We start from the raw sequence: 12,896 nt of genomic DNA on the forward strand, positions 1-12,896 counted from the left end.
ATTTGGGCCATAGTCATTCCACTGCATCTCCAAGCTTGGGATTTGAGTAAAATATACATAAGCTACCAGTATGGCTCAGGGAATTGCAAGCTTCATTTAGTAGCACCAATAAAGACATTTGCGGCCTGGTGGACTCCCATTCTGCTATCCCATGCAAACTGATGCATCAGTGTCAGTAGGATCTTTTTCTAGCGCTCTGAAATTCAGTACATGCCACTCAAGACAATTTTGGTTGCTAGAATGATTTGGGAGGCAATGAGACCGCTGCCCATCTTAAACCCCAGATGCTTTCAGAGCTTTGGGTGCTCTGAAAACATATTCATAGCCCCAAATAATTGGTTATTAGAAAAGCATGATTGGCGGTCTTAGGAACAGGAGGCAAGAAAAATATGTGCCCCAGCAGGTGAGGTGCCACACATCCACTTGGAAAGCTAAATTCTAGCGCTCACACAACCCAAGTCTTACTAAGAATGTCTAAAAAGAAGACATTTCCTTCATCTGAACATCAAAATGGAGGAGCAAGAGAACATGGCATCAGTCTCATAAAAGAGGCCAGCAGTCTATCACAGAAGAAGCCGCAGGGCATGCTGTGCATCTTTGGGGTATGAGAGTTAATTAATTTTATTTATGCTATTTATTTAGTATTAATAGTTTTTTTTAATTTGTACAGTGTTTAAATTGGATGTAAATAGCCATTGCATAAATTGCCTCGTATCCATTTAAAAACCCCATGCAGATTAAAAAATTAATGGATGCAAGTTGCCTGATTATGTAGGGTTGGTTTTGTTCTGTAATTTGTATTCTGTGTGTTCTGTATATTTTTGTGTTTTATTGAAATGTATTGTAACCCGCCTTGATCCATAGGGAGAGGTGGGATATAAATTATTATTATTATTATTATTATTATTATTATTATTATGAGAGTCAGTGTCTTGCAGTGGCTTGAGCATTGGACTACAACTCTGGAGATCAGGGTTCAATTTCCCGCTCAGCCATGAAAACCCACTGGGTGACCTTGAGTGAGTGACACACTCTCAGCCCAGAAAACCCCATGATAGATTTGCCTTAGGGTCGCCATAGTCGGAAATAGCGCACAACAACAACAAGTCGCCTTGAATCCTGTGCTGGGAGAAATACAGGATATTAATTGATTAATTAGTGCCCCACTTTTCACCCAATATGGGATTCAAGGCAGCTTCAGTTTGTGTTTGTGCAAAGTCTATAGGCTTTGGGCAAATGGTGTGAATCTCTCATGCCCTCTTGACTGCTAAAAGTGTTGGATACTTCAGTACTTCAATACTGGAAGGATAATTTTTTGCCACCTGTGACCCAATAGGTAGAAGATGTAACAACACTTGCAATATTTTGGAATAATTATTAATCAGCACAATCTACAAATGGACTAACATTCAGTGATTTCACTTGCTTTTACTGAAATGGATGAATACTGATTTCCGGCCTTTCTTTTCCCTTTTTTGCTATACTGCTTGAACATCTGAATGTATAACACAATGCAGGGCCCTAGCCTGCCCACCCCTCAGATCAAATGCTGCCTTATCCTGAAGGTTGCCTGGGTGTGCTTGACAAAGAGGGACAGGAGACAGGTCTTGGACCTGGGCGTATTTAATGTTGAGACTTAACGTTGTTAAGTTTGGATGCAAAACTGAAGACCAGGATGGTCTCTGTGGGCCCTAATCCAACACTCAAACCATTGTACCATGCTGGCTCCTGGAGGGCAGGGTTGGCATCCCTGCTAGGCATGAAAACCCACTGGGTGACCTTGGGCAAGTCACACTCTCTCAGCCTCAGGGGAAGGCAAATGCCCTCTGAACAAATCTTGCCAAGAAAGCCCTAGGACAGGTTCATCTTAAGGTCACCATGAGTCAGAAATGCCTTGAAGGCACACAACAACAACAAGAACAATATGAAAGTATAACCTGCCTTGACTAGAAACCAACACTAGCCATGTAAAAGTAAAATCCCCACTACTCCAGTGTCCCTTCCAAGCCAACGGTGATCAGACTTGCACCCACAGAACCACAGACAGATCTGGGCTTTGAGCTCATGGCCAGGATGCACTGACAGCCATGGGGCGCACTCCTCTCTACCTCCTCAGGTGCAGTCCAAGAAGGACATTGTTCAATAGCGAAGGAGAGTGCATGTCCTCAATAACTTGTCAAAAGGAAGCCTTCCTTTCCCCAGTCACACCTTCAGATCCAATGCCAGGGGCCTTTCCCTGCTGCCTCCAGTGAGGGAGCTGCTAGTAGTAGCCCTCGGGGGAGGGTTGCCCTCAGGGATCCCTTGATAGAAAGACTATCCCTTGTTTGTCGGGTGGGAAAGGTTGTCCCTTCCAAGGCTGGAAGATGTCTCTTCTTAGAAGGGGTTTGAGAGTTGGGAAGGTTTTCTTTTTATGTAGATGAACACAATGCAAAAGAAAGAAAGAAAAGAAGGAAGGAAGGAAACCAGACAGACAGAAAGAAAAGAAAAGAAATCCTGCCTGTTGGGATGGGCCCCTTTCATACCGACAGAAATGGGTGCATCATGTCCTTTATGAGTGTGGACAATCCGTTCATACTTGTCGGCCTTCTGTATCCACGGGTGCAACCACCCAGGGCCTGAAAGCACTCCAAAGTAAGATCAGTTCCCCTCCCAATGCAAACCTGGGTTTTTGCCCTCTTGTATAAGGGAGACCACTGCGTCAATGGGACTTGAGCGTCCACGGATGCTGGTATCCGCGGGGGGTGGCCGGGGTTCCCTGGATCCAAACCCCAGCGGATCCCAAGCCGTGTTGCGGGAAAGAGGCGGCCAAGTGGTTTGAGCGCTGGACTCCGGGGGACAGAGTTCGAATCCCGGCTTCCCGGGCCAGGCATCGGAGGAAGGAGAGGGGAGTCAGGAAAGGCTCCTGCTGCCGACTTCTCTCTTTCAGTCGGTCTCCAAGGGGCTGCAATCTCTCTCTCTCTCTACATTATTATTATTATTATTATTATTATTACTACTACTACTACTACTACTATATCCCTCACTCCTGGAACCTTCTTCCTCCACAAGCAAGAGCCATCACTTCATTAACCAGCTTCAAAACGGAGTTGAAAACCATCCTATTCAGAGAAGCCTTCCCAGGCATCGCATAATTGTCGCTTACTATCTGATGTTCTGTTGTTGGCTGTTTATCGATCCATTTCCTGTATTGCTATGTACTGTATATGCATTATCCTACTTGTGAGTATGTATTTTCCCTGGATAATGATTAACCTTCCATTTTGAAGCCATGCCCTCCCTTCAGTCCATCTGCCTTGGTCCAGGCCTCGGAGGTTGAGAGGAACTGCTGGACCTCTTACCCTTTCCCTCCACCACTCCCTTCTCCTTCTGTGTTATGTCTTTTTAGATTGTAAGCCTGAGGGCAGGGAACCGTCTAACTAAAAGGATTGCATGTACAGCGCTGTGTAAATTTACAGCGCTTCATAAATAAAGGTTAATAATAATAATAAATATTAATAATAAAATGCATCTGAGGAAGTAGAATTAAGTCTAGGAAAGTTCCTGCTGTCCACTTCTTTCTTTCAGTGAGTCTCCAAGGGGCTACAAGCTCTCTCTCTCTCTCTCTCTCTCTCCATTATTATTATTATTATTATTATTATTTATTCATTATATCCCAAAGCATCTGAGGAAGTGGAGTGAAGCCTGGGCCCGTCGGACTCTCTGGGCCTCAGGGGCTGGGATGGCAAAGCCCTGGGAAGAAGACTCTGGCCAGCAAAAGCTTGGCCTTTTCTCCAGAAGTCGGCAGCGAGACCTCAAGCGAAGGGAGGGAGGGAGGCGCCGCGTTCCCCGACGGCCCTCCTTGCTCTTTCCCAAAGCCTGCCGAAGCGAGGAGGAGGGGATTCTGGGCATGCTGCTTTGTTGGGGCAGCGCCATGCCCAGAATGCCCTCCTCCTCCTCCTCCTCGCCCAAGCGGTGCCAAGCCGCCTTCTTCCAGCCGTGCGGATGCAGCCTGCGGGGCTCCCGTCGGGGCGGACTTACCACCATCGTCCGCTGTTGTTGAGGGCCAGGGCGCCGGGGAGGGAGGAGAGGGCCAGGAGGCCCAGGGTCTTCAGGCCCACCAGCACCAGGGCCACGGGGCTCATGGCTCTCCTCCGCTTGCCTTTGCCGCCTCCTCCTCCGGGGCTGGAGGAGCCTCCCTTCTCCGCTGGAGGAGCCCGGGGTGATGGTGGCGTCTGCCTTGGCCTGGGCTGCCCCGGGGCTTCCCCTGGAGGGCTACTCTCGGGGACTGTCTTGTCAAGGGCCGGCTCTGGCCTGGCGGGGACGGGCCCCTCTTCTTATAGCGCCGCCCGACGGGAGGGTGGCCGCCTCGGAGGGAGCCATGCGGAGAGAGAGAGAGAGAGAGAGAGAGAGAGGCAGCCGAGGAGGAGGAGGAGGAGGAAGGAAGGGGGTCAGGGGAGGAGGAGGAGGAGCGGGAGGGAAGAAGCCCAGGCTGCCGCCCCCGAGAGCCTTCCGACGAGAGGCAAGGCCAGGCTGCCCAGTCCCCTCTTGGGTCTCCGGGAGGGTGTCCCTTGGGGCTTGTCCTTCCTCTCCCCAAGGCGTCGGGGATCCCCTCTCTCTTTGGAGGCACCCAAAGCACTGCAGGAGGGATCCGCTTTGATCCCGCGGACCGTGCCTCCCTCCTCTCTCCCCCCCCCCCGATGGGGGGGATGCCAGGAGCCGGCCACCCTCTGGGCTTTGCGGTGCCCCGCCGGCGGGTCCCTCCTCTCCTTCTCTCCGGAGGCTTCTTGGCTGCCGCGGGCCCGACGTCATCCCTGGCTCCCGATCTGGCAGAGAAGGAGAGAGAGAGAGAGAAGGAGAAAAAGAAAGGGAAGGAGGAAGAGAGAGGAGCAGATGGAGCGAATTAAGGCTTCTGCCACCCGACGGCGCGCTTCCAAGAGCTGTCAAGAAGAGGAGCTGCCCAAGACCCAGCCTCTCAAGCCGGGCCCGGAGCCTTAGAGAAGGAGACCTGGCAGCACCTGGCAGCGCCGGCCGCGAAAAGCTCCGGCTGCCACTCCTTGCTTGCCTTCAGGCTGCATCCGCACCGCAGAATCATCCGGTTCGACATCGCTGGCTATTTCTGCAGTCTCCAAAGTGCTCCGAGGATGCATCCACGCTGGAGAAATAACCCGTTTTGGCACCGCTTTAACCCTTTGTCTGGCTCAAGGCTATGGAATTCTGGGAGTTGGAGTTTGTTGTGGGCCCGGAGCGGAGCAGAGCTCCGCTCCGGGCCCACAACAAACTCCAACTCCCAGAATTCCATAGCCTTAAACCAGGGCAGTTAAAGTGGGGCCAGACCAGATTATTTGCCCCATGCAGATGCAGCCTAAGTCCTCCTCAGATCATCCCGCCCGACATCCGAAAAGGCCAGATCTTTCTGATCTTGGGGCTAAACTGGGTCAGGCCTAGTTAGTACTTGGATGGGAGACGGCCAATGACTACCCCCACCAGGTACTGAAGGAAATGGTTGAGGGCATGGGACTGGCAAAACCACCACCGTTCTTTGCCGAAGAAAGGCCTAGGGAATTCATGGGGTTACCAGAAGGCAGGAGGCGACTTGAAGCACATCCAAACACACAAGGTTTCAGACACACAAGATAAACAAAAGAGAAGAGAAGAGAAAAGGAGCCTTCAAGATTTCTCCCCACCTGCCAGGATGCTTGGAGTAGGGCAGGCCCCACAACCCTAAGCCCTTTCATTTCTTTCTGATCAAAGTGTCCTGCACTGGTGAATTAACCCAGTTTGTCCGTTGTCGTTTGCTGTGGCATCAGAGCTCTCTGACAGAGAAGGCTAAATGGCTCACAAAACTACAAATCCCAAACTTCCATAGCAACAAGTCATAGCAGTTAAAGCAGTGTCAAGCTGCATCAGTTCTGCAATGCAGATGCAGCCCAGCCTCATTGCAAAGGTAGAAAAGAAACACTACTGACAGCAGGCCTCCTCTAATCATATTTATCACTTACAGTATATATAGTACCCAGTCATCTCTTTCCCCCACCACATCCCTTCCACCCATCCATCCATCCATCCATCCATCCATCCATCCATCCATCCATCCCAACCATATAGATCTGCTCATGCTCCACTTTCCAGGTATATGGTCCAGTTTGGTCCAGAAATGCTAGTGTCTCTTGCATGACTGTTGTACGATTACTTCCAGTGTGCGAATCAAGCACATTGCCTTAAGAGCATGCAATTCAATGCTTCTTGACAGAGCAAGAGCTGGGCTTCTTGAGGTCACATGCAGAAGGGGGGAAATGGTGCCCATTGGCTGCCAAGCAAATGTCCACGACTGAACTCACTCTTGGAGAGCTTGCTGAAATAGACAGTGTGTCTGAGGCTCTACTCCTGGTCTTACAGCTCCAAATGGATCCATCACACACCTTCCCCGTCCCTTGGTTTTTATGTTTTGCAGTCATTGAATGATATGCCCATACATGCATTGACATAGTTGCAAGTCACACTTCCCTATTCATTGCCAGAGTAACTTCAGAAACTTGGGGAAAGTTGGACTCCTTAGGAAACCAACTTTCTGGGACTATAACTCCCAGAATGTCCCAGCCAGGCTGGTTAGCATGAAATCTTATTTGAGGGACCAATGCCCTTGTTTTGCCACCCGCCTAGTAGGACATTTAAAAATGAAGGACAATGGGACTGAGACTTCCTTCCTTGGACTCTCCATTCAGCCATACACATAAAAGACCTGCAGCCTTGTCAGTATGAAGGCCATGCGCTGGGACTCTTTGGCTCTCTACCTACAATGGAGTCTGTGAGCTTTGTACTAACTAGGGACAGCTCTTAGTTCATTGTTGGTGACTTCAACAGATATAAGGCATCACCTATGGCATATTTAGCAAGACGTGAAGTGCCTAAACACCAGAGAGCCTTTACTTTAGTGTGATGCCATGCCCTCCCCTCAGCTGTTCTTGAAGGCTAAAATAAGAAGATCCCCTTCTCAGACTATGGAGTTTATCACATGAAGGAGACCGGGAGTTTATCCGGTGAATATTCTGGAAAAAATGCATAATTATGTGAAACGATTTCACACAACGTTGCACAAAACCCGCCATTACAGTGGTCACAAAGACACATTAACAAAGTGGTCACAAAGACGCATTAACACCATTAAAGTGGTCACAAAGATGCATTAATGCCCATCTTTTTTACTTTTGGCATTTCAGCGATAATGCATTTCCGATATCACTTTATTTGCGCAATTGCATGTGATAATCATTTGTGCAATTACTTGCCATTTTCACTTTATTTGCAGGATGCTTTAAATGTGCTGTAATCTCTCTTTAATGCCAAAATTAGCCCCAGTGTGATAAACTCTATGTCCTGGGGTTGGTCTAATAAATAATACTATCACATACTTTTTGGATCCCCTTCCCATCTTTTGATTGCACTTATCCTGTCATGGACTCATCTACACTGCAGAAGTAATTGGGTTTGACATGGCTTTAACTGCCCTGGCTCAATTCTGGGAATTGTAGTTTGTTATGGCCCCCAGAGCAGTTAAAGTGGAATCATAGCACTATAACTTTACAGTGTGAATAGGTCCCTATATTCCTGTCTGTTTCACTTTGGGGTTACCAACCTCAGATCCATTTTGAAGAAACCAACAGCCCTCCTCCTGTTTCCAGATTAAAACCAACCTCTTGGTGGTTAGACACCCCCAACCAGAAACTGTGATAACCCACCTGGGGCAATTTGGAAGAAATGCCTGGGACCAGAAGCCACCTGTTGACTTCTGGGGACCCCACTAATTTCATAGGCAAAGAAGGGTGCATCTACACTGTAGAAATAATGCAGTTTGACACTACTTTAAGTGCTGTAGCTCCATCTTATGGCGTCCTGGGATCTGTAGATTTACAAGGTCTTTAGCTTTCTCTGCCAAAGAGCAGTGGTGCATCACAAAACTACAGGACAAGAGATCCCACCTCAACATTAGGAAGAACTTCCTGACAGTCAGAACTGTTTGACAGTGGAAAGCGCTCCTTCTTGGAAGGCTTTTAAACAGAGGCTGGATGGCCATCTGTCAGGAGTGCTTTGACCATGTCTTCCTGCATGGCAGAATGGGGTTGGACCGGATGGCCCTTGCTGATCCCTTCCAACTCTATGAGTCAATAAATCCCCTGATATTGTAGGATGACAGTTAAAGTAGTGTCAAGATGCATCTTTTTACAGTGTTGACACACCCAAAGTCTCAAAGGTAGTTGGTTTTTTTGGGGGGGGGGAGTTCCTTCCTCTTTAGTGCAGCCTAAAGCACCTGGTATGTTCTTGGTGGTCTCCCACCCAAGTACTAACCAGGGCTGACCCTGCTTGGCTTTCAAGATCAGAGGGGATCTGGTGCCTTTAGGGGAAGGGGCAAGGGATCAGGGTGACCAGACACATCGTCTTTTGCCAAGACCTGTCCTAAATTTCTGTCCAGGAGGAATCCCCAAATGTCCTCCATTTTTGTGCATTTTATGCATGGCTGATGGCTTTGCCTTTCTATAAGTGTTTCTGTGTGGTCCTGGTCCCCCTGCAAGGGATCCATCCAGCCCTTTTCCTGGGGATGCTCCTGGCTCCTTTCTGCCAGCAGCAGAGTGTCAGGGAGCGAGGGACCAGGTGCAGTTCCAGGGCCGGCCAGCAGGGGCTGATGCAGGCTCGGCTGTCCGGGCGCCACGCAGACCGTCCCTCGGAGGGGCAGCAGGATTTGCACCCACAGCCGTGTTACAATTAGCCCTCTCTTTCCCCTTTCAATGGAAAAAACAACGCCGCTTGCCCTGGAGAAGCCTCTGGGGCGAAGAGGCGGAGGAGAGGCAGGGAAAGGGACCTTTTTTCAAAATCTTGTTGAGAGCCAGAGTGGTTTTGACTCTGAATCTTCGCTCAGTCATAGAAACCCACTAGGTGAGCTTGGGCAAGTCACACTCTCTCAGCTTCAGAGGATGGCCATGGCAAACCCCCTCTGAAGGAATCTTGCCATGGCCGCCGTAAGTCGGAGACGACTTCGAAAGCACACAATACCAAGAAGAAGTCCCCGGACCCCTCGAGGGATTCCCTGGACTTCGGGGGCTCCGTGGACTGGCTGCAGAAGGCAAAACAAAAAAGTGAAGGGCTTTCCTTTGGGTTTTCCCCCATCGTTTCCTCTTTCATCCTCCCCTCTCCGCGGTGACCCTTTTCAGGTTAAAAAAAGTAGGCTTGGCAAGTGTTCATTGCAATGTTCCCGTTCCAGACGATAGTCTTTATAGAAAGGAAATCCATTCTCAATGCAAAAGAAAAGAAGAAGAAGAAGAAGAGGGAGGGAGGGAGGGAGAAAAGGAAGGAAGAAGAGAAGAAGAAAAAAGAGGAGGAGGAGGAGGAGGAAGGAAGGAGAAGGTGGAGGAGACTGAGACTCTGAGGACCCGGGTTCAAGTCCCCGCTCAGCCATAAAGCCCACTGGCTGACCCTTGGGCAAGCCACAGGCTCTCAGTCTCAGGGGAAGGCGATGGCAAACCTCCTCTGAACAAATCTTGCCAAGAAAGCCCCAGGATAGGTTCACTTCAGAGTAGCCCTATGTCTCAAACGACTTGAAGGCACCCAGCAACAACCAGTGCAGTTCATAAAAGACAAAAATGGATGCCTCCTGCCATTTATGGATATGGACACTGTTTGTTTTGCAGAGAAATATATGGCTAAGTGAACAGACAACAACACTTTCTTGGGACAGTGTCTTCCTGCATGGCAGAAGGGGGTTGGTTTGGATGACCCTTGTGGTCTCTCCCAACTCTAGGGCTCTATGGTTTAGTATTTAGGTACAGCACCAACTTGTGAATCGCTCCTCCCTGAGATTCAACCCAGCATGTCATGAGAATGTTCCCAGGCCCTTAATGGGTGTTTTGAAAACCTGGCCACACTAGATCTGGTTTTTTTGGCTTTTCCATTGCATTGCTTTATTATGGCCCGTCCTCTCCCAGGGGCACAGCTGGCCAGATCATTGCACATTGTATTGAAAACAAGCACACCTCTTCCCCACTGTTCCCTCCCTGCTGATCTTTCCTAAACAAGCCAAGCCCATCCGGAACAACCCAAGCAGTTTCCTATTATTCCCATTTGGTGTTTTTTGATCCCCCACCCAAGCCAAGGTGGGACTGGAGGTAGCTTTTTCAGAGCCAAAGAAGATGCTATGAAGCACCTCCCTTTGTCAAAGTAACAGGGACCAGAGTGGTTTGCATGCTGCCTAATGGGTTGGGGGAAAACCCACTGAATGACCCTGTGCAAGTCACACTCTCTCAGCCTCAGAGGACAGCCATGGCAACCCCCCCTGAAGAAACTTGCCAAGAGACCTTTTCATTTCTTCCCTGTATCAAATCCATTCTCAAGGGTTTTTCTGCACAAGGGCATAATTAAAATGAAAAGGCTCATCTATCTGTCAAATTATTCTTCCATCTTTCTTATTGAGATAGCTAGATATTAGAGGCTTACATGGGTCTTCCCCCTCCTCAAACTGCCCAAAAGATCTGCGTACAATGTTGATGTGTTCAGAGCTGAAATATGATAAAAGTTTTTTTAAAAGCCACTTCATAGCTCCAATCCTGCTAATGCTATAAGTGAGCCCCCCTCCAGCAGCTAGGAATTCCCACACCCAGGGACCCCTCCTACAGCCTGGGGTAGTAAATATATGAATTTGGTACCGGGGGATAGCCTTTTGTACCTCCTAAAATATGAAGATCTTCCTCCTCCTCCTCCTCCTCCTCCCCACAACCACCAACCTAGCAGCTGCACCCTCTGCAGAGCCTGTCTCTTTCCAAGGCGATTAAACATTAACTCCTCCTGAGGGGAATTCTACTGCAGCATGTTTCAGCACATCTGCTCCAGCTGCTGAGCCACATGGAATCTGGGAGAGTCGGAGCAGGGTGCTTTTCCCCAGCCATCCTCTGGAAGAGTGTCTGAACATGGCACACCTGCATGGATGTTTCTATAGTAGAGAGCACCAGTAATCATTTCTCCAGAGGGAGACCTCATGAGATGCAAGGTAAGGCTGCTGCCTGGCTTGGGAGAGGATGTCTGAAGGGGCAACATAATGATGGAAAGGGTGACAAATGGGGCTGATGTATACAGCAAAATGCCCCAGGCAGTTCCTGTGCATCTCTGCACAGACGCAGCGGGCCCTTTCATTGTGCCTACTTGGTTCATGGAGAGCATTAGAAGATATGCATGGGCAGTTTCTGCTTCATGCCTGTCCAACCATCCCCTTTGTCCAGGGCCACCCCAAAGCATTTTACTGCCTGAGGTGAAGAGCAAGATGGTGGCCACTCCCCATCCATGTAGAGAAGTCATTTAGACTGGCAATGGAATCTTTCTTCAGCCCCCTCTTCTACCACACTAGAAGGCAACTGGCTAGCTTAGAGGTGGTGTGGCAACCATCTTTTGCCTTTCATACATTGCTAGTGTTACTCAGAATCTACTGCCTAAAGAGACTGCCTCTCTTTGCCAGTCATAGGGCGGTTCCTACCATTTCTGCTTACCAGCATGGTGTCCTGGTTTGAGTATTGGACTGTGACATTGGAGATCTAAACTCGATTCCCACTGAACCATGGAAACTCACTGGGTGCCATACTCTTAGCCCCAGAAAATGCCATGACATCTTAGGGTTGCCATAAATTGGAAGTGACTTGAAGGTACATAACAACAACAGAGCTGTCCCTGCTTAGAAGTGATGGCTGCTCTTCTTGCTATGATCAACCCATCTATGTATGAAGAATTCAAAGATATAGATGTGTTATATATAGTCTGTAGACTCAGTATGTAGAGAAATCTTGTAGCACTTTTGAGACTAACAATGAGCCCGTACAGACAGGCCAAAATAAAGCTGCTTCTGGTCACTTTGAAAGTATGCTGTTTAAATGATGCATGTGTCCTAAGAGGCCAGAAGCCATGCCAAAGCCACAGTTTGGCACAGGTTTGGCACAGCTTCAAGCCTCATATGATGCATGTGTCATTACAGCATACCTCCAAAGTGACCCAAAGCAGCTTTATTTTGGTCTGTCTGTACGGGCCCTAAGGAAAGTAGATGACAGCATGAGCTTTTGTAGACTTAAGTCTACTTCCTCAGATGCACTTGGTCAAATGCATCTAAGGAAGTAGACTTAAGTTTACGAACAGTCATGCTGCAAACTACTTTCTTTAGTTAGTCTCAAAGGTGCTACAGAACTCTTACCATCTATATACATGGGAGAGCCCTGCTCCATAGACATTATAATCCAGATTGTTGTGGTGTGCCTTCATATTGTTTCTGATTTATGGCAATCTATGAGGTTTGGGTTTCTTGGCAAGATTTGTTCTGAGGTGGTTTGCCTTTGCTTTCCTCTGAGACTAAAAGAGTATGAATTGCCTAAGGTCACCAAGTGGATTTCCATGGCCAAGTGAAGATTTGAATCCTGGTCCCTAGAATCATAGTCTAACTCATAACTCAAACGACTATACCATGCTTTATCTGTAATGTAGCTACAACTGAGGAAAGAGAAAGATATGGTGACAGGCGTAAAGCAGAAAATAATCTATTTATTTTGTGTTTTGTTGTTCTGTGCTTTCAAGTCATTTCCAACTTATGGTGACCCTAAAGTGAACGTATCACACAGTTTTCTGGGGCTGAAAGTGTGTGACTCACTCAGGATCACCCAGTTGGTTTCCATGGTGAAGCAGGGAATCAAACTCTGAGATCCAGAGTCGTAATCCAACACTCAAACCACTACACCACACGACTCTCTTTGAGTTATTTATGGTTAAATACTGCAGAATATGAGAGGAAAGGAGTAGTGCCATACAGAAAACAAACTGCCACCAAACTGTGTCTGATCGTAGGGCCAGTCTTACAATTGAAGTTCATTTTGGAGCAACAAACAAGTGCTTTTGTCCTG

The 12,896-nt window shown here is 48.4% G+C and overlaps 1 protein-coding gene across 1 annotated transcript in view; it reads right to left on the minus strand.

Annotated features, from left to right (window-relative positions):
- Positions 1–4,121, minus strand: part of WNT1 (Wnt family member 1) — a 27,147-nt gene extending 23,026 nt beyond the window's left edge. The window contains exon 1 of the mRNA XM_042452499.1: positions 4,018–4,121. Coding sequence (XP_042308433.1) covers positions 4,018–4,121 — 104 coding nt within the window. The remainder of the gene's footprint in view (positions 1–4,017) is intronic.
- Between the last annotated feature and the right edge of the window lie 8,775 nt (positions 4,122–12,896).

Source organism: Sceloporus undulatus, chromosome 2 (genome assembly GCF_019175285.1).
Source record: "Sceloporus undulatus isolate JIND9_A2432 ecotype Alabama chromosome 2, SceUnd_v1.1, whole genome shotgun sequence".
In the NCBI taxonomy this organism is placed as follows: Eukaryota; Metazoa; Chordata; class Lepidosauria; order Squamata; family Phrynosomatidae; genus Sceloporus; species Sceloporus undulatus.